This window comes from Balaenoptera borealis, assembly GCF_965194805.1.
Source record: "Balaenoptera borealis genome assembly, chromosome: 1".
Lineage (NCBI taxonomy): Eukaryota > Metazoa > Chordata > Mammalia > Artiodactyla > Balaenopteridae > Balaenoptera > Balaenoptera borealis.
In genome coordinates, this window is record NC_138860.1 from 97717228 (window position 1) to 97743972 (window position 26745).

The 26745-nt window shown below is 40.4% G+C and overlaps 2 protein-coding genes and 1 long non-coding RNA gene across 8 annotated transcripts in view; 2 read left to right on the forward strand and 1 right to left on the reverse strand.

Moving 5' to 3' along the window:
- Positions 1–8: 8 nt before the first annotated feature.
- Positions 9–4340, forward strand: LAMTOR5 (late endosomal/lysosomal adaptor, MAPK and MTOR activator 5). The gene is made up of 4 exons (XM_082366348.1): positions 9–134; positions 989–1050; positions 2965–3082; positions 4006–4340. The coding sequence occupies exons 1-4, from the start codon at positions 100–102 to the stop codon at positions 4064–4066; spliced, it is 276 nt and encodes a 91-aa protein (XP_082222474.1). The 5' UTR covers positions 9–99; the 3' UTR covers positions 4067–4340.
- Positions 4229–12697, reverse strand: LOC309616143. Its single transcript, XR_014237297.1, has 2 exons — positions 12651–12697; positions 4229–12256 (listed from the first exon to the last, which is right to left on the reverse strand). It is a non-coding gene; the product is annotated as an uncharacterized lncRNA (long non-coding RNA).
- Positions 12698–12768: 71 nt separating this feature from the next.
- SLC16A4 (solute carrier family 16 member 4) overlaps positions 12769–26745 on the forward strand; it is a 39474-nt gene continuing 25497 nt past the window's right edge. The window contains exons 1-10 of one of the 6 annotated variants that reach the window (XM_082366291.1): positions 14586–14665; positions 14887–15008; positions 15309–15451; positions 15750–15851; positions 18916–19048; positions 19774–19917; positions 20095–20256; positions 21539–22054; positions 23981–24192; positions 25262–25355. In XM_082366291.1, the coding sequence (XP_082222417.1) occupies positions 18931–19048; positions 19774–19917; positions 20095–20256; positions 21539–22054; positions 23981–24192; positions 25262–25355 (1246 nt within the window). In that variant the 5' untranslated portion in view covers positions 14586–14665; positions 14887–15008; positions 15309–15451; positions 15750–15851; positions 18916–18930. Of the gene's footprint in view, positions 13321–14546; positions 14666–14886; positions 15009–15308; positions 15452–15749; positions 15852–18915; positions 19049–19773; positions 19918–20094; positions 20257–21538; positions 22055–23980; positions 24193–25261; positions 25356–26745 lie in introns of those variants that run through there. The other 5 variants (XM_082366290.1, XM_082366289.1, XM_082366293.1 and 2 more) reach the window with 5 other exon arrangements.

Consider the following 26745-nt stretch of genomic DNA (forward strand, 5'->3'; position numbering starts at 1 on the left):
CTTTGGAGGCACCGTTCCTGACCACGGCCCGCTCGCGTCATGTGACCGACCGAGGGGCACCCGAGACCAGCGGCGAAGAAGGAGGCGACTCGCGGCGAGATGGAGGCAACCTTAGAGCAGCACTTGGAGGACACGTGAGTAGTATTCTCGTCGGCCCGTCCTGGGGTCGCGGCTGGGGGATTTGAACGGGACAGAGGGCGCGAGCTGCGAGCGCCGGCCGGGCGTCTTGGGGACGCCCTGTCCCGGGGCCTCCGGTAGGGGTGCGAAATGACCCGGAATTAAATCTCGCCAGGGTTCCGCACACTCCCTCCCGAGCGGGTCTCCGCGGCCCGAGCCCACACCCGACTCTCGTGCTGAAATTGTCTGTCTGGACACGGTCGTTCTTCGGGAGTTTTAGGAACCGGGGTCGTTTGGGGGAAGGAAGTACCACCTGTGCAGAGCACTGTCTTATAAACATAAACACACACGCGTATTTCCTTACGGGTGTAACCAGTTACTTGCTGAAAGGCATCCGTTAAATTTGTCGAATGAGTAATATCTACGTAAAAATCCAAAGTTGGAAAAATAAAAGAAGGCGTACAGGGTAACACCTCCCTCGCATCAGTGCCCCTCAGCTTCCCACTACCCCTACAAGAGGCAGCCCGTGAGTTTTTCAACAGTTGTTTCAAGTGAGTTAGTATGTTAAAATATGCATTTTTAACGAAGGCAACAAAATCCCAACTATTGCAATGTTTGTGGCCTTCCAGAGCTCAACAGTACATGGCACGGTCTTTTTTCTCATGAGAGAGAAACTGGTTTAACTAATTTAAATCAGTTAATTGTAATTTAATTTTTCTTGGGGCAGGGGTGGGCAATAGTGAAAAAAGATTAACACTGATTTAAAGTAGTACAACAATGCCTGGTACAGAGAAAGGATATTTGTGTTATAATTATTTAAATTCATTTCCCCACATCATTTGCTTTCTTCTTCCTGCGTTCCTGGAATTAGAATGAAGAATCCATCCATTGTTGGAGTCCTGTGCACAGATTCACAAGGACTCAATTTGGGCTGTAAGTATCTCACATCAACCCTTTGGTGGATTGCACAGCATTTGATGTTGACTGGGAGCCTAGTGTGCAATTCTCTAGTTTTTATTTCCTGTTACCCTGCCACTTTCTGGGGACTTTTGCAAGCGTAGAGATCAGCCCCAAATAACAAAATTAGAAAACTGAAACTTCTCAATTGGTGTTTATAAAGGTAGAAATGTTCCTTGCAATTCTAGCACTACAGAGTCGTTTCTACTAAAGTAGTATTTGAATCATTTTAAATTGGGTCTAGAAAGGACTTCAGATAATGACAGCAGTTACCATTTATTGAATTTATGCCATATGGTGGGACTGCGAAGCTTTGTATACATCATCTCTAATTTTCACAATAACCCTGCTAGATGGGTGGTGTTACTTTTTAGTCCAACTTCACTTGAGTAAGTGAGTAGGTAGTAAAAATGGGGGCTGCAGGGTTGGACACACCTGGCTTCAACCCCTTGCTCTTGCATTTACTAGTGGTGTCAACTTGGACCAAAAAGAACCTTTCTGAGCCTCAGTTTCTTTACTGAGTTGTTGCTTAATAATAATTATTACTATGGAATTGCATTTATTGAGCTCTTACTATGTGCCAGGCACCGTTCTAAGTGCTTTGAGTATACTAAGTCATTTAATTCTCATGACAACCCTGTTAGGCAGATAAAGAAATGGAGGCATAGAGGCTGACTAACTTGCCTAAGGTCATACAGCTAGTAAGTGGTTGAGCTAGGATTTGAGTCTGGCTCTGAAGCCTCTCAATCAGAATACTATAAAATTATATATGTAAAATACTCAGCACAGAACCCAGACATAATGCTCAATAAATGGTAACAATTACTGATGAGAAAATAAATCCAGAAAGGTAAACAATGGAAGCCTTCAGCTAACTAATGTCAGAACTAGTAAACCCAGGACACCTTGCTCCTTACTCCTCTGTACTGCAGGACTTTTTAAAGCTCTGAATTTTTGCTGGGAGGTTAATTGAAGGAAGTAGCCTGTAACTCAGGTTTTACACACTGATCAGTTTAGTTGGAAGAAAAAAGGCAGATTTTTTTTGAGGCACTTGCCAGGCTCACAAAGGCAAGGCTGAAATTCAAGTGCGGAAATGTAAAACTAAATGTATTCCTTCAAGAAACCTTCAAGGCCCAAAAGACTGCACTGTGTGTCCAGTTAATGTTTTATGTAACAACAGTAAATCCATCAACTCTGCTATATTGGCATGTCTATTACCTGAGTTAGTTTCAGGCAGATGGGCTTGTGTTGCCTTTCTATACAGAAAGATATTGTAAACTTAGTAATTCCGTTTTGTACCAGACATCCAAGATTTAGTTATTATCTACAGGCTAAAACAAACATTAGTAAAAAGCCAATTCTGTTGCTATTTGAAAACCAGTTTATTCTAGTGGAAATAATTGCTCACAGAATATTTATACATGCTGTTAAGGTGATCTTACAAACTCCTGAGTAAAGATCTTTATATCCTTTGAGGCTGATCTCAGTAAAAGGAAATCAGATTTTCCATGAGGAATTAATTAGCTTCAACAAGTCTCTTGCCCTTACTGGTTTTTGTCAGTCTCACTTCTGAATTTCTTCTTGGTTTCAGTTTGCTTTCAGATTGACTTGAATTACAGCTTCCTTATATGCTTGAGAAGGTGTTTAGAGATGGTGATGGGAATGACTTGGAAAATTGAGTGTTATGGCCTTTTACTGACTTAAAAGCTGTTATTGGCTTTCTCACTGATGTAACCACGGAGTATCAGGGCAGAGTCATTTTACGTCAGTACCTAACCTAAGAGACCATGAGCTGAACCTTCTTTTTGTGAATAATTCAATTCAGTTCCACTATACCTCTATACTCATTTTTGGACAGTCAGGCAGTGTGATATCATCTCTGTCTTCCAGGCCGCGGAACCCTGTCAGATGAGCATGCTGGGGTGATATCTGTTTTAGCCCAGCAAGCAGCTAAGCTAACCTCAGACCCCACTGATATTCCTGTGGTGTGTCTAGAATCAGATAATGGGTGAGTAGATGGCAGCAGATCCCTTCCTTTCCTTTTCATTCAGAAAAATCAATCCCTGGGAAACTTGACTGGGGCTTGCCCTGTGTTCATCAGTGATTTCTCAAAAGTACTTGGAGGAAGGTTCCACCCTTTGGGCCACAGGAGCAGATGGATTGATCTCTAAAGCTAATGTGCGTTCAGACCACAAAGACATTTAAATGAAGAGTAAGAGTCGTCATGAACTATCAATAAAAGAAGCAATAAATAACACAGAGGAAGACTAAACAAAGAACAGAACAATGTCTGTAGTAATAGAAATACCAAAGACATTGCAAGTGAGGGTCCTCCGAATAATAGTAAATGAAAAAAGCAGAACTATGCACAGGGACTTCCCTGGTGGTCCAGTGGTTAAGAATCTGCCTTCCAATGCAGGGGACGTGGGTTCGATCTCTGGTCAGGAAACTAAGATCCCACATGCCGCGGAGCAACTAAGCCTGCACGCTGCAACTACTGAGCCCACGTGCCCAAACCAGAGAGCCCGTGTGCCGCAATGAAGAACCTTCGTGCTGCAATGAAAGATCCCACTGTGCCACAACTAAGTCCCAACAGAGCCAAAAATAAATATTTTAAATAAATAAACTATGCACATTATGATCACAGTTCTGTAAAGTGAAAAAATGTATATGTGGTATACGTGCAGATTAAAAGAGGAAAATATTAATAGTGGTTGTCTTTGAGTGATAGGATTATAGAATTAATTTCATTTTTATATTTTATACTTTTCTGTATTTCCCAAATGTTTTATTGTGTTTAGATATTGCTTTCATACATAGAAAAGTTAAGTATTATTTTTTTAGTTGTGTCCTAAACCAAACAGCATCTTTAATCTTACATTGACTGCCACTTGCAACACTTTACTGAATATCTTCCACTTTGCCTTTCAGGAACATTATGATCCAGAAACACGATGGCATCACAGTGGCAGTGCACAAAATGGCCTCTTGACATCTTGTATCAGTTCTCCAGCAGCTTGTCATGGGGACTCAATCGTACCTTATGTTAATTATCTTATAGAGCTATTAGAGTTCCAGTAATTAGGCCATTCATGTAATGTGCATTGGGCACTTTTCTATTAATTTTAGAGTAAGCTGCTTTTTGACACTCTGGATTGACTTATCAAAATACTAGTTAAGGGAAGTATGTTTTGAAGCAACAGGTTTAGGTCACTTTGTATACAGAATTTTGTTATGTTTAATAAAACTGGTTGGAGGAAAGCTTGGATCTTTTCTGAATTCCTTAAACTCTTATCAAATGTTTATTTTTTCAATTATCAAATTGTAACTTTTCTTAAAAGGGTAACTGCTCCAAACCGTTCTGTTTCAGAAGCTCCTGAAATACAGATTCTCGCAGAAACATCCATGGATATACAAAACAAGTCAAGCATACTCCTACCCCATAATAAAAACATAATAGTAGATATCCTAAGTACTTACTATATGCCAGGAACACATTCAGTTCTCGTTAACAACCCTATATGGGTTCTCAGTAGCAAAGAGGTGGAAGCAACTCAAATGTCTGTCAATGGGTGAATGGATAAACAAAATGTATATACATACCATGGAATATTATTCAGTGTTAAAAAAGGAAAGAAATTCTGACACATGCTACAGCATGGAGGACTCTAGAGGACATTATGCTAAGTGAAATAAGCCAGTCACATAAAGACAAATCCTGTATGATTCCACCTATATGAGGTACCTAGAGCAGTCAAACTCATAGAGATAGTAGAATGGTGGTTGCTAGGGCGAGGGGAAAAAGTGGGGAGCTACTGTTTAATGGGTACAGAGTTTCAGTTTTACAAGATGAAAAGAGTTCTAGAGATGGATGGTGGTGATGGTGGCAACAATAATATGAATGTATTTAATACTGCTAAACTGTACACTTAAAAATGGTTAAGATAAAAAAATGGTTAAGATAGTAAATTTTATGTTGTATTTTACCACAATAAAACAGTTTTAATTAAAAAACATGAACTACTAAAAACACCACCTGAACTAATAAAAAATTCAGCAGAATTACAAGATGAAGATCAACTTACAAAAGTGAAAAAAGATTCTTCTATACCTCAAAATAAAATAGAAAATAAGAAAACATTTGCAATAGCAACAAAAACAATAATGCATTTAGGAATTAATAAAGGATGAAAAAACTGTATGGAGAAAAAGTTTAAACTCTTAAGGATTAAAAAATGAGAACTAAATAAATACAAAATATTGAATACAATGTAACAAAGGGATATCAAATCTGCAAAGAATTTTTCCTGAATTCAATGTGTTGTAATAAAGATGGCGGTAGGAATTTTTTTTTTGTAAACTTGACAAACTTTTCTAATATTACAGGGAAGCATAAAAGTTTCGTAAATAGTTGTCAAAAAAAACCCTGTGTGGTAGGTACTCTAATTTGTCCCATTCTGCATTTGTGTAACTAAGGCTAAGGAATTAGCAGAGTCACCATTTGGACCCAAGCCTCCAAGTCAGAGCCTTACTTTTAACAGCCAGACTACTACAGAAGTAGGTATGTTTGGCCAGAAAATCTACCAGTTTCAAAGTATAGGACATTATCTTCTCTTCAGCCTTTATCATTCTCAACAGAATGGTGCATAAGAAGATACAAAAGACTTCATTTTGTTGAATTTGAATGCAGCTTGTATCGCTCTCTAGCAATTTAATATTTGACAGTATACAAAGAAATCTCCAGAATAATATCATTTATTCAAAAATATCAAGCACCTACAAATATAAAGTGCTAGTTTAAGCACAGTGATCTCTTACAATTTAAGGAATGGTGGGAACCCTCCCCAAATCTTAACTCGTTTCTTCACGAAGAGTGAGGACAGGGAAAATAAAATCTTGGTAGTGCTTGTATTATACTCTAAGTCCCTAAGTGCCAAAAAGTTTCATGGACTGTATTTATCAGTGGGGTGAGGGTAATAGTGGTGACAGAAAAATCATGCTGCATCCTTGCTGAATAACTTTAGGGCCAAGAGTTAGAAAGTCAGAGGTTGAGGGAATTATTTTAGTTAAAAATCGTATAAGCTTTATTAAGTCGATTGGGTACAGATGTCAAAATTTAACTAATATCCCAATGGTGGCTTAAGAACTCTTTGCTCTTGATATAAAGCCCCACATGATTAATAAGAACCATTTTTAATGAACTAAGTACCAATAGCAGGTCTGTTAATGCACAGTTACTGTATATACGTAGTCCTCACAACAAACTTGTAAATACTATTAGCCACATTTTACAGGTTTGGAAACAGATTCAGAGAGGGTAACTTGCCCAGAGTGTGCAGGCTTAAATAATGGCAAAGCTGAGATTCTAACCAAGTCTGCATTTCCCACTATACCTCAAAGCTTTCTGTATGAAAGACATGTTTCAAGGGGTTCACCTCTGACAGCATCTTTGCAGCTTTCCTAGCCTCTGGGAATGACTCATCGTTCTACCACATTTCAAATCTGACCCAGCCCTCAGCATCAGAGCTCTCTAGCAATACAAAGCTAGCCTCATGTCATCCTGTGATCAGAATCATAGATAGCCCTGCTTTAAAAGAGCAACAAGTACCTACCAAAAACAAAACAAAGTCTTACAGATGTTTACTAAAAAAATGCTTTCTAGATTATGTTAGTAACTACATACAACTCTCTGAAAAACACTCCCCTTCCCTCTTTTGGGTTTTGTCTTCTGCTGAAGGTTTCTTTGATCCTTACCACCAGACCCACATAATTGCATAATCTTTTCCATTGTTAACTTAGAGGCCATCTTCCCAAACCACTAAGCTGTGCTTCTGCTAGCGCTTGAATCAAAAATACTACAGAGTTGGTTTTAGGAGCCTGAGAAGCCCCTTTTTAAAAAGGAACATGCATAAATATGTGCAGATTTTCCAGATAAAACCAGAAAAACACACATTAGCCTAAAATACACTCTGGTTTAAAACCTGGAACGTTGCTGCTGGGGAGATGAAAGGCAATTTCCTGTTGACTTTTTTTTTTTTTTTTTTTTGATGTGGAGGGTGGAGCAGAGGAAGGAAATGGGATAAGAAAACTGAATTGTCCCAGTAATGTTCTAGGAGACTCAGCCTTAACCATTTCCAAAATGCAATAGAAAAAAAAGTTTCATTAAAATTAAATATAAGTATACACCTTTCATGGGAGGTGTTTGGAGTTAAGGTAACATGTATAGAAAAGTAATTATAAGAGGGCTTGGAACTCCAAAGTACTAACCAGAATCTTCAGTCATTACACAGAAGGTCACACAAATATGCTGCAGATTGCCATTTATAGCCCAGGAAATGTATTGCCCAACTCTGGGGCCCCACTCCCTGCCTTGAGCATAATGTTAAAAGATAAACTGAGGCATATTAAAAATAAGAGCTTATCTGAGCAAAAATCGATCTGAAGCTGGCACTGACAAACCAGAAGAGGTTAGGAGCACTCTACCATTCAGGAGTTCAGGGAGAGGCTTTTATAGAGAAAATGCAGAAGCAAAGCAAGGAAATTATTGATTGGCTACAGCTTAAATCCTAGTTGGCTATATGTGATTGGTTGTCCTTAGGTTTTACTTTCATAACCTTGAGGCATTTACAGGCTTAGGTTTTTGGTTTGCTTATGTAGGCCACACAGCACTAGAGCCACCTTAGTCTAATGGCCTCCTGTTGCCTTAGCCAAGTGGCTTGTTAATTTCTTGCATTTGCTACACTACCAGAGGTGTTGATCCAGCTACAGCAAGAGGTATTTGCTATGGCACAGACTCTTCCTTGTTTAGCCAGCAAGTAATCTAAAGCAATTCTATCTCAAATCATCTTACCAAGAAAACCTAGGGACTTCTGTTCTGTAGGTATGGCCTTGGCAAGATTCAGCGATAGTTGCCAGAGAAGCATTGCCTTGCCGTGCATTAACAGAGAGAAAAAAGCAAGTAGTGAAAAGGCAATAGGAATAAAGGTTTCAAATAGGAAATAAAGATCTTGATCCGTGATCTAGGGAGAGCTGTCCATCTCAAGATGCTATCTGCTTCTGGGGAGGAACCTCCATAAGCCAATTTTAATTTTAGGTCTCCAGTTGTACAGTTCCAAGAGTCTGGAGGAGCCCTTTTTAACTGGGAGATATGGACCCAAGGTTTAAGGCCCTGAAGTTTGACTGCTGACTTGGTATGGTCCCTTCTAAGGAGGGTAGTCTACCCTTCTAAGGGTAGTCTTTGTTCTTAGTGATTTCAAATCAGAAGGGCAGGAGAAAACTGGAAATCTTAGTTTGGAGAGTAGCCAGATATTTGAGAAAACTAGAACAATTCAGGATCCAGTCCGGTTTACAGGTATACAACAAAAGCTCAAAGACAGTGAATAGGACTAGAATCTGATATCCACAAGATCATACTATAATTTTCTACTGCAACATAATTTTTTTTATAATCACCCCCATTTCTATCAAAGATAATCATAGTAAGACTAATTTGTTTGCAAAATAAGTCTAGTCTAATAAAACTTGGGCTGATTATTTACAGAGGTGCAGTAGGAAGAGTAATTGACCATATAGGCTCTTTTTAAATCTGTTTTGCTAGGACTTTTCATAAGGAATCTTAGATTGAACTTTTAAAGGCTCTCCAGATTAATCTTAATTAATCTCCAGATTAAGAAGTCAAGCCAAGGATTTGTCATTTCAGACTTCATCTGGAATACCTATAGATTTGGGTGAATTCCTCTCTTCTCAAGGTCCCCAAGATATCCTGAGGTTCTCGGGCCTGCCAGGAAGTGACCTTCCTTACTCACCTGGTAAGGTTTCTAGGAACCCTATAAACAAGATGCCAGGCCAGTTTTTCTTAGGAGCTTTATTGCCTCCATAAAGTCAACCTTAGTTCCTTAAAACTGTCTGGTCATATCTGATTTTATGCATATTCTCAAATATGATATTCCAGTCAAAGCCTTGGTAATATAACCGAGGCTTCCAATTGTGTCCTGTTATAAGAACATATTCTTATTGGGCTTATGTAAATCACTATATTGCCATGAAAATAAGACTACACAACAAATTTCCAAATTCTGGAGGGATCAGGTAGGGAAAAAAATGTTTCACTTTTGTTTACAAAGGTATAATTTACCAAAATTGCCTTAAGTCATAAATAGCTTAAGAGAGAAAGGTTTCCTTAAATTTGGGAAACAAAACATTAAGGAATCAGCAGTGCTTCAAAGAAAAAGTTGTAAAAAACATTATAATCATCCTCATCAGTTCATTTAATCATACGTTATTAATTCTTGTTCAGGTTGAATCCAGTTTTTTCATTAACTCTGAAAATTATTACCCAGTTCACTTTTATGTTCTTAAACTTATCAGAAACCTGTATTCTAGATCTTTCCATGAATCTCTAAAGACAAAGAATCACTTCTGTGAAAGCATCAGAGTAAAACAATAACTCTGCAAATGACAAAAAGACTTTTAATAAAGTCCTTCCATACCTTTCCTTACCCCCTAGACACATTCTACTTTCCTTCCTACTTTTCACACACTGTTGTTTCCTTTCACCCCTATATTTTAGTAGTTTTAAATTACATATAACAATTAGAATTCATAACCCTTAGAATCCTTACTTTCTAGTGAAAACTAAGAAGTAAGCAATTGTGGACTGTTACACTAGCATTCTGTGGATTGGTACATTTATAAATATATTTCATAATTTCCAGAAGTATATTCTTCCTCACAGTAAATTTTTCAATGTGGCATAAAACACCTTTACCAATAAACCCAAATATCTTTAGTTCCTCTGTAATAAGAAGCCAAAGTAGGGGCTTCTCTGGTGGCGCAGTGGTTGAGAGTCTGCCTGCCAATGCAGGGGACACGGGTTCGAGCCCTGGTCTGGGAAGATCCCACATGCCGCGGAGCAACTAGGCCCGTGAGCCACAATTACTGAGCCTGCGTGTCTGGAGCCTGTGCTCCGCAACAAGAGATGCCGTGATGATGAGAGGCCTGCGCGCCACGATGAAGAGTGGCCCCCACTTGCCACAGGTAGAGAAAGCCCTCGCACAGAAACGAAGACCCAACACAGCCAAAAATAAATAAATAAATAAATAAACCCAAAAGTTAAAAAAAAAAAAAAAGACTCTCTTGAGGTTGTTGATGGAGAGAAATTTAAGAAGCCAAAGTAGACAAAATACCAAAAGTAGATAAACTTGTGTTCAGTATTTAATGTTTCAGTATTTTATCTTACTTGGAAATGATCTAGTCAATGAATATCCATAATTTAACTTAGTAGAACTTTCACCTAGTTTCCAAATCGCCCCCCACATACTTTTTTGCTTTTGTCCTTCTAATAAGAATCACCTCCCTGAAGTCCACATTTCAAAGAAATGGCTCTAAACACTTGAGATGCAGAACGCTTACATCTCAAAGCTCAAAGGCACAGAAAAAGGATGCAAGTTCCACCAAGAAGGACTCTTATTTCCTAAATCCAGATGTTTTATAATATCTGCAAGCCTTTTGAGCTGAATAGGGAAGGTTTTGAGATTGGTAAAAAGGACAGACTTTTGTTTCTAGAGCTGCATTTCTGTTCTTGTCAAAACTCGATTTGTAAGACAAGTAGTTGTTCTTTATTCCTCAAAGAACTGGGTTGCCAGCTGAATGATATCAAGAGGCCCAGTGAACCCACCCATCCAACTATATTATCTTCAATTTGCTTCTTTATGTCAGGGAGATTTCCAACTAAGAAGAAAATTAAAAGATTCCTATGTTCCAGATTTGGAGCTGTGCATCTTTTGAATGTTTTAGTGAATTCTTCCACAGTGGCTTCAGAATGTTTTTCTTTCCCTCTGGGTACATAATTTCATTTCAGCTTGGTGGAGAAGCCCTTAAAAACAGTTCCTATCAGGCTCTGAATATCAGCTTCCAAAGTAACCAACTCTTTTTTTTTTTTTTTTTTTTTTTGCATTTTGGCCGCGCTACGCAGCAAGCGGGATGGCATGTGGGATGGTTCCCCGACCAGGGATCGAGCCCCGGCCTCCGCAGTGAAAGCACCAAATCCTAACCACTAGGCCATCAAGGAACTCCCCAGAGTGGCCAACTTCTAACCACAAAGTTCACTAAAAAAATCCTTTTAAATATTTTATTAACACGTTTTAGGTGGGACAAACAGTAACTATTCCTGGCAATACTGAACAAACTTTTCTTTTACTTTTAAACCAAAGGTATCCCTATCAAATGACTCAAAAACAAAACTGTGGTTTAACCATGGATGCAAGAGACATCCCCAAAGAAAGTGCAAAAGGTATTACTCCCCCAGCCCCAAGATCCAGAGCCACTCCCAAAGATAATCAAAGAAAGAAAGACTTAGACAATTCCCCTGGTAGCTGGTGACCCACATTTCTGTCCAGCCATATTTTGGGGGTCCCCAATGTGACAGTTGAGCTGCCTGCACACATAAGAACTGCCAACCTGTGTGCCCTGATGGGCAGAAAGCCAAGCCAAGTTCTCAGGACATAAAACAAGATAAATGAGAAAGTTATAGCTGTCCCTGGGAGGAAAAAGACCAAGAACCAGTGGGGACTTAAATGAAAGTTCACAAGCCACCATTCAAAGATCTAATTCTTTTTTTTTTTAAATAAATTTTATTTATTTATTTTTGGCTGCATTGGGTCTTCGTTGCTACATGTGGGCTTTCTCTAGTTGCGGCGAGCGGGGACTACTCTTCATTGCGGTGCGTGGGCTTCTCATTGTGGTGGCTTCTCTTGTTGCGGAGCACGGGCTCTAGGCACATGGGCTCAGTAGTTGTGGCTCGAGGGCTCTAGAGCGCAGGCTCAGTAGTTGTGGCACACGGGCTTAGTTGCTCCGCGGCATGTGGGATCTTCCCGGACCAGGGATCGAACCCATGTCCCCTGCATTGGCAGGTGGATTCTTAACCACTACACCACCAGGGAAGCCCCCAAAGATCTAATTCTTATGAACATTTTTCTCCTACCAATCTGAATCTAGAATGGAAGGAACAGTGTGAAATTGTACCTTCCTTTCTGAACCAGGCACCACAGGTGGAGGTCCAGGAGAACTGACTTTGGTAAGAATTCTCACCCTTTATGGGCTTCTGCCAGCTTTCCCGGGATCCCATCAGCGGGCTCTAAAGCAAGTGGGGTGTCCCAGCAGGTGTCATCCTGGTCACCAGAAACTGTAGAGGAGGAAGAAAAATTTTCCCTCTACTCTTATTGTAAGTGTTGGCTGGGATCCCTTTTTCTCTAGGGCACCTCATAAGTGGATAAACTGTGGCTACTGTAGTACAAGATTATCTTTGGTAAGGTTAGCCTACTTGTTCACCCTTAAAGCAAAATTTCATTCACCTGAGACCTCACACAGGACCAGCCCAGTTTAAGTCCAACCCAGTCTGACCCCGGACCCAGGCTGACTCCAACCAGTTTCTGGACCCAGTCTGGAAAAAGAAATGCTCAACTGAAGTCTGACAGTTCATACTGCAAAAGCTGTGGAGCTAGGGTGGGAGAGAGACTTACCCACACCTCCAGAGGCAGCTAGAAACCAGCGAGCCAATGGGCTCAGCAGATACCTACCTCTGGCTGCTCGGGGTCTCCTTCCTTTGTTCCCTCTTCTGACACCAGAACTGTTAAAAGACAAACTGAGGCATATTAAAAATTTTAAGAGTTTATTTGAACAAAAATGGATTCAAACCGGGCAGTGTCAAACTGGAAGGTGTTAGGAGTGCTCCACCAACGGGAGCTCAGGGAGAGGCTTTTATAGAGAGAAGGCAGAAGCGAAGCAAGGAAGTCATTAATGGGCCACAGCTTAATTCCTGACTGGCTGTTTGTGATTGGTCACCCTTTGGTTTCCATTTCATAACCCTGTTTCGATTTTGGTTTGCTGACATAGGCCAACTTGGCATTAGAGCCACCTTAGTGTGACGGCCTCCAGGTTTAATCAACAACAGTTACCCAAAGGATTTTCTACTTGGTTTACTCCGATGCTTGCTTTTGGGTGGAGGGAGGGCCCAGGATGATGTCAAATTACAGTCTTTCCTCCTCCCCTCAGGAAGTAAAGTCCACTGGCAGGAGTGCCTAAATTGGCTCTAACCCTGGGCTCTCACAATGCTTGCTTGTTTTCACAGGGCAGAAGAATGAAACGCCTTAGAAAAAGAGCAACATTCTGGAAAATTGTATAGTTTCTTTTTCTTCCCAGATTGCCTCAAGTCTGTGGAGGATTCCCTTGCTACACACCACATCAAAGGTAGGATGAAAATGGGACTGTGTGTTGGGGTTGGTCCTCTATAATGTTTTGAACAACCAGCATCTCTCCCTGCGCGGCCTGCTCACCAGACAGACGGCCATACCACACGCCGTGCCGGCAGATTCTCCTTCCCAGGAAGAAACAGCCTGCCTGCCTACCTGCCGGTGGCAAATAAAGAATGCCGCCCTCTCCCTCAGAATATCTACATTTTCTCTTTGCTTTTTCTCCCTATATATATTTATTTTACTGAACCACTTGTGAGAAGGTAGCAGACTCAATGACACTTCACTCCTGAGCTTCTTAGCACACGCCTCCTAAGAACAAGCACATTCTTCGGCGGAACCACGAGACCACCATCACCCCCAAGAGATCTAACCTGGTCTGCTATACAGTCCTCATTCCAATTTCCCCAACGCAGCTCCTAAAGTCCTTTCCAACTTTTTTCTGGCCTGCGATCCATTCGAGGAACAGTCATTGCATGTTGTTGTCATGTCTATTTAGCCCCTTAGAATATTTTCATTTTAGCAAGTGCTGTGAAAGGGAATTTCCAGACCTGAAGTTCCCCATCCCTTTTTTATTTCTCTAAAGTCAAGAGCTTACCCAGAGGACCAGAGGGTGGTGCACAGCTTGCCCTAGGATTTGGCTTGCAGACCTGGGGGGAGAACAGTGCGAGGAATGGCCACTCCACAATCAGTGAGGTCAGGCTTTGTGATCAACTCCTTTGCTATTTCTGCCTGAAGTGAACTGAGTGGTCATCTTTCAGAGGCCATTCAAACTGGTGGAAGAGGGATTTCTGTGGTGGCTTTGATGTCCCTCACATCACAGCCTTTTGTTATCTTTTTCTCATTTCTCCCATGGTTCTGCCTGGAGCATGATTATGGAATAAACGAGGATAAGGGGACAGTCTAGTCGGGCAGACTTTATATGTAACTAAGGACATACTCCGAGAGAACTGTCAGCTCCCTGTGGACTTCCAGGGGAAGCCAGGCAGCAGACCTCCACAAAAATCCCCCAAATGGTACAAAGCCCTGCTTATATTTTTGAGGTTGAGATCAGAGAGTCTATAAACTCCAGAGAGTCTGTAAACTTTAGAAATGAGAAGAAATCATCTATTTTTAGAGGTGGGCTGAAAAAAAAATGACAGTACAAGTGGTTTTATACTGAGAGGAAATAAAAGATCAGATCAGTTTGTCAACTGAGTCAACTCTGTCTTGGATTCGTCACAGGGATCTTCCGCGTTTAAAACAAACGAAGCATCATGCTGAAGAGGGAGGGGAAGGTCCGACCCTACATGAAAACCCTGGATGGAGGTTGGGGATGGATGGTTGTGTTTCATTTCTTCCTGGTAAGAATTTACTTTCCCCTTTGCTACTGCCTGAAAGAAGGCTCCCTGAGAAAGGCTCAGAGCAGACTAAGATCACTTATGAAATCCTTGACATTTGAATGGAAAGGGGGTTAGAGCAAGGCCAGGAACTGCCAATGAACCCAAGAGAAAGTTGAAAATGTCCTCCTTGAGTGAAAGCAGAAGCGTTCCATCCTGTCTCCTACCCCTCCTTAAACCTACAGAGTGCTCCAGCTACCATCAGCAGCCCTGCCCTGGCTGCGTGGCAATTAGGATTTGGGGACAATCGTACATTTAACCATCCCAGAAGCAGCACTGCAAACTGCTAAAAAGTGCTTTTGCACGGGTGGGTGGGGAGGGGCTTCCCCAGCTCAGCCCAGCATAGATGTAACCCTGCTGGAAGCAACTTCCTTCTCTCCTAGGGGGCAGGGACTTTTCTTCTGTTCTGCCTGCTGTCCACTTCCCAACTCATCCCCGCCAACCATAACTTATGCTAGAGTTAGGCCCAATGTATATTTCTGACATGTCTGGAAAGGGAGAGAATGATGTGGATTCTGAAACTGGAGCCTGATTTTTCTCCTTCATCCATAAGCAGCTGGACTCCGCACTCTGTTTTTTAATTAACTTCTTTCCTTCATCCTCCCAGAAGCTCTTGGGGTCGTTATGTGAGACAGTGGTGATGTGAATCAGCATGGTCATTCTGATGGGATTGGTGAATCCCATCACAGCCATATCCCAAACAACCCTGAGAATGGCACCAGCTCCCCAATTCCTCTTAAGTGTTCCCAAGTAAGTTAACTTTGAGATGTATTCACAAAGATACCCTTCCCTCCTGATCCTCCTCCCCAGCCCAGCCCTACAGTAAGAAGCTCCCAGGGAAGGGAGTGCAGGTCCTGGTGACTACTAACTACCCTGAGGCCCACAGTGTAGAAATACCACACCTCCTCCCTTATGACAGAGAAGGGGAAAGGAGGGGAAGAAGTCCTCAGCCAGGATATACATAATACAAAACTCCTAACCACAGGACTATTTGTTAAACATTAGCTTCATTACCAAAGAATGTGGAATCTCTTTTTTTTCCTCCCAGAAGTGTTACTAAAAAGGAAACTAAGGACACCCTAAGTCTGAGAGCCTTCCTGTTGCTGGGCCACCTCCCCACATCACAGGCTTTGCAGAACTGGCATTGTTGGTGAGGATCTCTAATTCTCCCACCTTTCTCCCCAGTAACCACCCTTCCTTTTCCTGTATTATCCTCTGAGGATAGGAAGTTATTTGACCAATTTAGTTGCTGGTAAGAAAAGTTGTCTAACAACCAGATTAATAAACAATGTCCCACTTTTTTGGGTGTGATGCTACTTATAAAAGCACACACACACAAAAAACATTTTGGGTCTTCAAAATGTTAACAGTTAACTCAGGCCAATCACCCACAGTGGTAATGTGGGTACTTAAGATGACGATGCTTTTGTGTCTGCATAAGTTAAAAGTCTACTTTTCTATAATAGATGAGCTCCTGAAAAGGTGAGTGAAAAACCCAGTTACAACATGTTCTTCAGGAGCTCCCTACTTTTTTAAAAAAATGACTCATTCTAACTTACCATACTTTATAACTACGTATTTGCATGATTGTTCTCTGTATTCAGCCTGTGTCCCAGGACTGAATGTTCCATGAGCACAGGGGCCATGTCTGTTTGCTCACTACTGTAAGCCCGAGTAAATAGCCTGGAACACAGTAGGCACTCAATAAATACCTGTTGACAGATGGGAGGATGGATGATGGGGTAAGCCCATGTACAGTGTCTGATGTGGACTCTGGAACAGGACTGAAACCCATCAACCTTGGTCCAAAACATGAGATGAAATAGTATAATAAAGATTTATCTAGTCTGCTTAGTTAACTAAGGGAATATCTGGACCTTGGGGAAAAGATTTTCAATAGCTCTGAGTCAAAACAGAAACAAAGTTGGAAGGTTACAAGTTAAGGGAGGGAGGCAGGGTGGCTACAAAGGCTATGTCCTTGGCCTTCTTGATATACACAGTGGAAGGCACAGACCCAGTTATTAGAGACAAGTCATATCCACTTACAGCTGCTATGCCCAGACACCAAGGAAAGACCAGAGAGGAAAGGTGCTAAATTGGGGGGACCAGTAGCTAGCCAAACTCAGATGGCTAAGAACGTAGAGGCCAGCATCCTGTAGATGACAGCACAGAACCCATGTCCACAGAAAAAGAGGAAGGGTAATTTTATAGAATGATGCCTCACTGTCACATTCCCTGCTCGTGAGAGGAGGCAATCACCGCCCTGTATTTTAAACTAAAAGAAACAAGTCTGGGTCATTTAAGGTTCATGTATATTCTCTAGCCTCGCTTCCTGATAGAGGTGCCTTTGAGGCATGTTATGATTACAAAGTGCTTGATAAAATGCTTTTTTCATTTTTGAATATATAGCCCTGGTGTCCATAGCATTGTTCACTCTAATAAGGAAAGTCTTGTAGCTTCTATCAAATCAGAATGGGAAAAAATACATTAAGGGACTTCCTCCTCACCACCCCATCCTTTGCAACCTTGGAGCACCACCACTAATTCCTAGTCCCTTACTCCAGACAAGAAATAATACTAGTCTGAAGTAAGAGTCTAGCGGTGAGGATGGAGGGGAAGGCCTTGGTTATTTTATTCAGTAGGTAGAGGCTGAGGGAAGAAGGTTCCTAAGTGGAGGCAGGTCTCTGATTTGGGTGAGTGGGTGGATGGTACCAATCAAGAGAAATGAAAAGGAAGAGTAGGCATGGGATAAGAGAAAGATGAGTTTAGTTTTGGATAAGTTAACCTGAGTTAGAAAGATATGGTAGACAGTAATATGAGTCTCCAGCTCTTGGTAAAGCAGAGTGGTTACACAAGATAACAAAAACATAGTTAACAGTTTGAGTATTAAGTGCTAAGTATTACTTTACCAGAATTTTCTCAGTCTTCACAGTTCTATGAGCTAGGTGACATTTACTTTATCTCTACTTTATAAAAGAGGAAGCTTAACTTCCGCAGTTTGCCCAAGGTCACACCGCTAATAGGAAGCAGAGCCAGGATTCTGGCCGAGGCAGGCTGATTGCAGATGGAACACAGTATTCACAACTACACCACGAGTTCAAGGGTGGTAATTAAAACCATGAGATTGAATGGTTGTCTATGGGGCAGGTATAAAATGAGATGAGTGCAGAACCACAGGGGGAAATATTTACCAGGTGAACAGAGGAAGAATCAGTGAAAAGGAACCCAGGATCTGTGGTCCTTCCACAATGCATAGCCAGCTTGAAAGCAGAGAAAGTGGCCTTGAAACACCAAGGCCACTGAAAAAAAGGAAAGGGGCCACTAGGAAGCCCCTAGAGACAAGAGTGAGTACATGTGGCTCCTGGGCTTTGACTGACTGCAGAGCCTGGCTAGGCCTCCCTTCTAGTTCCCCTCAGAACCTTGCTCCTCACTGCCCCCCTTCTAATCAGAATTCCAAAAAACAAATGCTGGTACTCCACTGAAAGAAAACCTGACCTCAAAAGAGGAGCTCCCCCTAGTGGAAGGAAGGAGGGTGGTGCGGGCAAAAGGGTTAGATGGGACAGGAAAAAAAGGGTGGGGCACATGACCCAGCCGTAAGGTGACCATACATCCTCATTACCCTTGCTGTCTAGGCATCAATTAACAGCGCTACTTTTCACTCTCAAAGAGCTTCAACTGGGTGATAAATTATTATGGTTGCCGTATTTATATACCAGGTGAGGGAGGGTACTCAGCTCAAAAGCAGAGTTAAAGCAAAGCTAACTAAGGACTGACAGAACAATTCTTTTGGACCAACACACATCTCTCACAAAGGTAACTGGAATTAGCTGTTTTTAACAGATGCTACTGTAACAGGATGGTATAGTGGTTGGTCTGGAGTCAGTCTATCTGGGTTCAAGTCTTAGCTCCAGCATCCCCATCTTGAGCAACTTTTAAGCTAAATCTCAATTTCCTGAATTTCTAATACAATGTTGACACACCTATTCCATGCCTTTGTAATGAGAATTAAATGAGATGCTTTCATGTAAAGTGATTAGACACTCTAAGTGGACAACCCCCCCCCCCCCAAAATATAAAATGTTACAAAGAGGAACTGGCAAACAAACGGGTAAAATACAGGTGAAACAGAGAATCATAGCCTCCAGCAGTTCCAACCTCCCCTGTAATGGCTTACTCACCACCTGACTTGGACTCTTTGGTCTGCTTTGATTTAGGTAAATGTATTCGTGATGGGGATGACCAAGACTTTTGCAATTTTCTTTGTGGTTTTTCAAGAAGAGTTTGAAGGCACCTCAGAGCAAACTGGTTGGATTGGATCCATCATGTCATCACTTCGTTTTTCTGCAGGTATAAAGCCATCAATAAGCTTGCTGTCCAAGGAAAAGGACCACCAAAGGGCAATTCCAAGAAGACTCATCTGTCAGTCATTCAAGACTGAAGCTTTGCTAAAACTCAGGTTCATTTAACAATATGTAAAGCTGAGAAAAGGACTTGCAGTGTTTAGCCTCCGCTTGACTTGGAAAAACTAGAAAAATTAGTGCTTAAACGAAGAAAGGTGAAGAATCCAACTATTTAATTCCATGATTCAATTTTCATGCCTTGTTTCTTTCAACAGTCTCTTAATATAAGTTCAGTGAGCCAGTCTCTCAACTGGAATGTCGACCATAAAGCTCTGACCATAAAGCTCTAAGAGATAGAACCAATTCCTCTTCCTTTAGTTCTAGTTGGAGCAAGAACATGGTGTAGATAAATAACTGAACTTTGTTCTAGTCATAGGTCACTAGAGGCAACCTTTTTTTGCAGAGGTTTCATAATGCATTTTCAGCAAGCTTCCTTTCCAAACCTGCTTATTTACAATCTTTTCTTTAAAACAAACAAAAAACAACAAAACTTCTTCCTAAAAGCAAAATAGTGTGGGGCTGGGAATATTAAGAAACTCAATACAGACAACTTTTTGAAGGATACACAAATGTAGAGTCCTCTTATTTCCCTTCAGTTGCCCATTTAAATTGCACACCAGAAGATAAGGGATGCCAGAGCACATTTAACTAGCATTTGTTTCTTTTCCCAAGGTCCCCTAGTTGCTGTTATTTGTGACATAATTGGAGAGAAAACTGCCTCCATTCTTGGGGCTTTCCTTGTTACTGGTGGATATCTGATCAGCAGCTGGGCTACAAGCATTCCCTTTCTTTGTGTGACTATGGGATTTTTACCTGGTGAGTCCATTGTAAAAGTTAAGACTTAAAAAAAAAAATGGAACCAGGAACCTTCCCTTTTACTCTCCATGAGTTCAAAAGGCCTACTTATATTATCTCAGGTCCAGGAGAATATCTTGTCCAGTACCAAGCCACTTAATGTGAAAGTGATCCCAAGCTATTATGTTTTTCTTTTAGGTTTGGGTTCTGCTTTCTTGTACCAAGTCGCTGCTGTGGCCACTACCAAATACTTCAAAAAACGATTAGCTCTTTCTACAGCTATTGCCCGTTCAGGGATGGGACTGACATTTCTGTTAGCGCCTTTTACAAAAGTCCTGATAGATCTATATGACTGGACAGGTGAGTCATTCTAAGTTTCTGAACCATCAACTCTGTAAGATTTAATGTTGAGCCCTCTCTCTGATGACTAGAGAGGAAGTGAGCATGATTCTAAAGTAAAGTATTCTTCCTTGGAGAATATATGGCAAAAGAGACCCTGAACTACTTGCAGGCTTTGCCCGCCACGCAGGCAACTCAGAGTTCACCATAGAGTTCAAGTCTGAGGGGATGGAGGGCAATCTATGTGGCTGGGGAAACACACCTTTGCAGGGAAAGCGGTACTCCTGGGGAAACAAGGATCCTCTACTCAAAGCATTCTCTTCAAATTTTCTCTTTAAGAAAAAAATCTGCATTTAAATAAAAGTCTCCTCCATCAGATTCACTAAAATAGATGGAAAAAAATTGAGTGAAAAGAGGATTATGTTCCTTAATACTTAATCTTTTATATACTGTCAACTATAAATTTTCACAAATGAATAAAAACCATTCACTCCACAATTTTCTTCATACCTGAGATAAAACATTTGGATTAAAATAACCTCAAAGTATTGGGGAAAAAAATCTATGTATATGTACATATACATGAATATATAAGCCTCTATCTACAGAGCAGTCTTGTTGAACTTTTCCTTTCCTGATTAAAAAAACCACCAGTAGTCTCATGGGGAACAAGACCAGCTGACAAATCCATAAGACAGGATAGCAGAACCTACAGCTAATTCTCTCTCTAGAAGCAACACACCCAAGTCACAGCTTTGGTCAGGACATGCTGAAGTCAAGCAACTACTCAGCTTCAAAGGCAACACTGGCATGTCTTCTTTCGAGGAAATTTAAAACATCATGGGATGAAAGGCTATCTCCTCTTCTAAGGCAGTTTCCAAATGATTCCTGTTACCTAATTCTGCATTTTCTGTACCTAAATCTACACCCTCACTTCAGGATATTTAAAACACATTGTAATTTTCTAACATTTGAAATGACTTCCCCCCACCCCAAACCATTTTTCTCCTTTAGCACAAATAACTCTCCTTCCATGCCCCCTAGTGGCACAGCTTTCCCCTTTTCTATCTCCAAGGACTCCCTGTTTTCACAAGGATACATCAGTGTGTATGGCTAACAGTTAAGTCAATGGATTTAGATACTTTCAGCTAAATACAAGGACAAAGCAGTGTTTTCAGGAATTATTGCACTATGATTGAATATTTAGTGGTGGGGCCTCTTCTGAGCCTAAGCATACAGAGTATTGTGAAATGAGAGAGGTAATTTTTAGCTTAACTTCTCAATTTCTCTCTCTCCTGTTCAGGTGCCCTTATATTATTTGGAGCAATCACATTGCATTTGGTGCCTTCTAGTATGCTCTTGAGACCCATCCATATCAAAAGCGAGAGCAATTCCGATATTAAAGATAAAAGTAGCAGTTTGTCTGCAAGTGGTCCAGAGGCAGCGTGTGGGACAGAAACATCATGCTGCAATGAGATACAAGAGTCTGCCATCAGGGACAATACTATGCAGGATGGACAACCTGGTATAAGTTTAACAGTCTCACAAAATCAAAATGAAGAGTTCAACAATGAACCCAACAGGAACAGACTCTTCCGAAAAACTCATGAAGAAAGTTATGGGGAAAAGGCTATTTTGTGGAGCTGCAAACAAAAACTCTTTGATTTTTCTCTTCTTAAGAATCCTTTTTTCTACATATTTACGTGGTCTTTTCTCCTCAGTCAGTTGGCATATTTCATCCCTACCTTTCACCTGGTAGCCAGAGCCAAAACACTGGGGATTAATATCATGGATGCCTCCTACCTCGTTTCCGTAGCTGGTAAGAAAGTCTACTTCAACTTCACCCTCAAAAGGAGAAATGAACTTAATTTTACAAAAATTTATTAAATTTTATTTTTAAAAAGCTTAAGAAGAATAATTTTTTTAAAAAAGGAGTTGTGGGAAGGCCAGAAAAGCAAGTTTTTTTGAGGCTGGTGGGAGCAGCAGGACTTTCCCTCCAACCTGTCACTGCATCTTGCACACAGGCTCTTCCCCTACCAGACAGCGGACCCCAAAGCAAGTCTTATTTTCCTATGTCAGTATCTAAGTATTTGTTGGGTACCGAACTTTAGAAAGCTGGTGCTCAGTGACAACAGCCATTTTAGCAAGCAAAAACAATCCTAGGTAGGCTGCACGGTGCAGTGGTTGAAAGGATTGGTTCTGGAGCTAGACTTTCCAGGTTCAAGTTTTTGCAGTGTATGACAGTGTGACCTTGGGCAAGTTACTTGCCTTCTCTGTGTCTCAATTTCCTTGTCTGTAATATATGAATAATAGCATCTACTCTCAGAAGGTTATTAGGATTAAGCAAGTAATGCATGTAGAGTTCAGAATAGTATCTGAACTACTGTAAGCATTCAATAATGTTCTAGTAGTATTTGTAGCTAAGAATTTTTCCCCCTTTAACTCAAAGTAAGAGGATAAGATAAATAAGCATACTAAGGCTAGGCATTAATGGGTAGGCTGACATTTAAAATGAACTAGAATGAAAAGAACAATCATTTTAGTTGAGTACTTATAAAAATGTATGGAAACAGAATGCTTGATCTAGAAGATATGGATTCTTTCAACTGACAAAATAGGGAGTCTAAAAAAATGAAAATGAATGAAATGGAACTGGTTTGCTCTATCTGGAAATTCTCAGTAGCTCAACATTAACTTTTCTCTTGCTAATTTCTGGAAAAGACTATTTACCAAGCCCTTGCAAAACTGATTGCACCCCATTTCCAACTGCTTCCGTCAAATAAAACTTGCGTACACAAGAAAAAGATACATAGCTAAACTGATTTTTTTTCCACTGAAGTGGCTGGTAGTATCAATTTAGATCAGATTAGGGCTTTACAGCAGGACCAAAGAACATAATAAAGTTTCAATACGTATCCTAGGAAATAACTGTAAAAATAGATATAGAGATGGTAGTATGAATTTTTAATTCCTTTTTGTGGAGCAATTTATGTTTGAACCATAGCAAGAATTTTAAGTATAAAACAACTGCAGCTCATGCTCCTCTTGGTGAAAATCTCTTTCAGTATTTAACTGCTACATTAACATATACTAGGATAAAGGATAAGAATGTTCTGTTATCATAAAACTAAGTGAAAAATGTTATTCTTAAATTTTATTCAAGTTACACCATAGTTCCAGTGTTCAAGAGATGATCTCCCATTTCCAGACTTTCTACATATTTTCAAGTTAAGCATAATAGCCTTTGGAGGAGGACTTAATTACCAAAACCTCATATGCAATTATGAGTCTCAACATGTTTTTTTTCTTCACCGTAAGACTTTTTTATACTCCAGTCGTCCACCATATGACTTCCCCAGGACACTAACCTGTGGGTTTCCTAATCTTCAAGAAATCTCACTTCCTCACCTCTTCAAGGGAGGCCTACTGAGCCCAGCGTTCTCTATAACCTGGTATTCCCAGTTTGGTGGTATGAGTTTCCCAAACACAATCAGAAAAAACACCTGGTGAGTACTCTACCCAACTATGAAGGAGCCTTTTTGGTATTTTATTGATGTGTCTGGAATAGGTAAGTAAATGATAGAATCTATTGATAGACAAATGGAACCATTTTTTTTCTCTTATGTCCCAGCCTCAGGATGAAGTCATATTACTTAGGAAAAGATGCCTTATGCATTTACAGTTTTCAAAGGGGCTAGGAAAATGGAATTAGGATTTCATAAGACCTTTTTCAATATTGTTCCAGGTATCATTGAGACAGTCAGTCAGATTATCTCCGGATGGGTTGCTGATCAAAACTGGATCAAGAAGTATCATTACCACAAGTCTTACCTCATCCTCTGCGGCATCACTAACCTGCTTGCTCCTTTTGCCACCACATTTCCACTACTTATGACCTATACCATCTTCTTTGCTATTTTCTCCGGTGGTTACCTGGCATTGATACTTCCTGTACTGGTGAGTAGACGCACTCATTAATGTTCTTACATCATTTAGTAAAAGTGTTAACAATCACCTCCCCAAAAGAGAAAACATATTTTGTATTAATTTTATAATTAAAAACAAACATACTCAGAAACCTTGTAGCTATATCTTAACCAGCTATTCATCTTACCTTGTGGGGGGGGGCGGGGGGCGGGGGGCGAGAGGACTATCCACGTGGGACAGGAAAGAAGAGCAAAATAGGGGTCAGAAGGATTCCATTTTGCTTATCAGTCTCCCAGGTTAGACTTCTGTTCACTTCTTTCCTTCAGCTCCAGAAATTTCTTTGGTTCTAAGACACATCTTGGAAGAGTTCCTTAAAAGAAAAAAGGGCTTCCTGACCAGCACTGGCTTCTCTCTTGTTGAGAGAAGTTCTGTATACTTTAATAAGGACATTGTGTTTTTAACTCCTCTCCATCTTTACCCCAAATTGACATAAAGTCCTAGACCTGAATGGAACTGAGTTATACAAATACTTCTGGGTTTTTCTTGGAACCCCATGGGTTCTTAGAACTAGGCCCCCAGTGTGCTGCAACAGAATCCCCCGGAATCTTCTGGCCTGATATCAATATTAGCATAAGTGCTGCAGGATCTTATATGAGGCTTAAGCAAAAATCAAACTTTCTAAAGCTGAAATCAACTCCTGTGATATCTGATTTCTTATAAACTGATGGTTGGTATTCAGCCATAGGTGGATTCAATAATACCACTGTCAGCTCCAACTGTAAATACTATTTCCTAACAGAGAAGAGCAGTGAGGTTCAGGGGAAAAAAGAATCCCTGAACCAATTAAAAGATTTTAAAAAAGAAACAAAAACCAACGTTCCTTACTAATAAAATGAAAACACTGTCTGCCTACTGAAATTACTATTCCCTATCTGCCTCAGCTCTTTCATAGTATCAGGGTAAAATGCCATCCAAATCACCTCAGAAGTCAACTGTTCACAGTTTCAGATGACATACACAGTATTTGCCCCTCTGTAGGCAAAGGTCTCCACAGAATTTCACCCTCAATATGGCTAATATTGGATTCTAATCCCTGCAGGTTGATCTGTCTGGGAATTCTATGGTACACAGGTTCTTGGGGCTTGCCAGTTTCTTTGCTGGGATGGCTGTCCTTTCTGGACCACCTTTAGCAGGTAACAGCTTACCCACATTCTGAGTAAACTTCAACAGCAATGAAACAAAATGCTGAGCCATGATTAATGGTAACATGTAACAACATTATCAGGTTAAAAGAAACTGATGATTATCTCTGCTGTTCCTATAACAACTCTCACAGCTCCATCACTAATCTAGGAGAATCTGAGGGTTAATTCAACAGATGTGCACTAGGCAGATTCTTACATTCTCTTGGGAGTCTTAGAGCAGGAATTGTGTGTGTATCTACTTCTCTGGGGAGACAATCCAGAGTTTTATCAGATGCCCAAAGACCTATGATGGTTAAAAACAAAAACAAACAAAAGCTGTCTTGGACTAAAGGCCAGAATCTGGAGAGGATATGTGGGGCCACTGGTGAACATTAAATACAAGTAGAGTAAAACTTGGGGGAGTTCTGTTTTTAAGTCAACTTTAAGACTGAAGCATTGTTTTACATTCACTTTTCACCTATTGGGACATTTTGTGCTTGCTGAACATTTAATCTAAGACTATTAAAAGACTGGCTACTCATACAAATTTCCTTAGTAAACAGACTTAAGCTTTAGTATCTTACACTATAGGTTCTCAGTATAGTTGAATTACAAATTACTACAGCATTTCCAATCATCCACAAAAAGGAATTCAGCCTAAAACTTGCTTCTGCTTCCCTCAGTCCTGAAGTAAGACAGAAAAAGGGTCTGATCTTGTCCCACTATCATTTTTTTTTAACTAAGTTTTATAATGATGTTAGATTTGCACCTCTATAAACTTAAGACTTACAAAGGCAAATATCAAAAGTATTAAGAACTTAATAAAAGAAATTATTACTGAAGGTAAAATAATGTACCACTATCTGAGTTTCAATTTAGGTATACCTATCTAAAGGAAAAAATTACTCAAATACACAACTAAGTCCTTATTTGCATTTATGAACACACCTCTTCCCATGAGGTCTAACTCAGCCAATACTTCGTAACTGGAAAACAGGCTAGAATTTTATAGCCCAGAATTGTTATACAAGGAGTGGTAAAAGACCAAGCACCAGAGGCGGCTAGCAGAGCTACTCTATGGCTAGTATCCAGGTCAGTGAAATACAGGAAACAGAGTTCAAATACAGTTTGCTGATGAATTTTTTCAATTTTGACCCTTCTTCACTGGCTGTCCTAACGACGCCTTGGAACTTTTCAAGCCTATTAGGCCAAAAGTGTAGGGAAGTAACAAATACCAGGGCACAGAATATCTTATTCAAATGATGAAGGCAAATAACAAAACTACAACATGTTTAGAGATAAATGTTTTTGTATACATTTAAAAATGTTTAGAGAGTTCAATGTATGAGAAGACAAAGCAAGTTTTGTGAGGAGTATTACTTAAAAGGAAAAAGCTATA

Excerpts from the sequence above, each read along its gene's own strand:
- LAMTOR5 (XM_082366348.1), top strand. The coding sequence starts at position 100 with ATGGAGGCAACCTTAGAGCAGCACTTGGAGGACAC. Across the intron at positions 1,051-2,964 it reads ACAAGGACTCAATTTGGGCT|GCCGCGGAACCCTGTCAGAT; the intron begins GTAAGTATCTCA and ends TCTGTCTTCCAG. Across the intron at positions 3,083-4,005 it reads TGTCTAGAATCAGATAATGG|GAACATTATGATCCAGAAAC; the intron begins GTGAGTAGATGG and ends TTTGCCTTTCAG.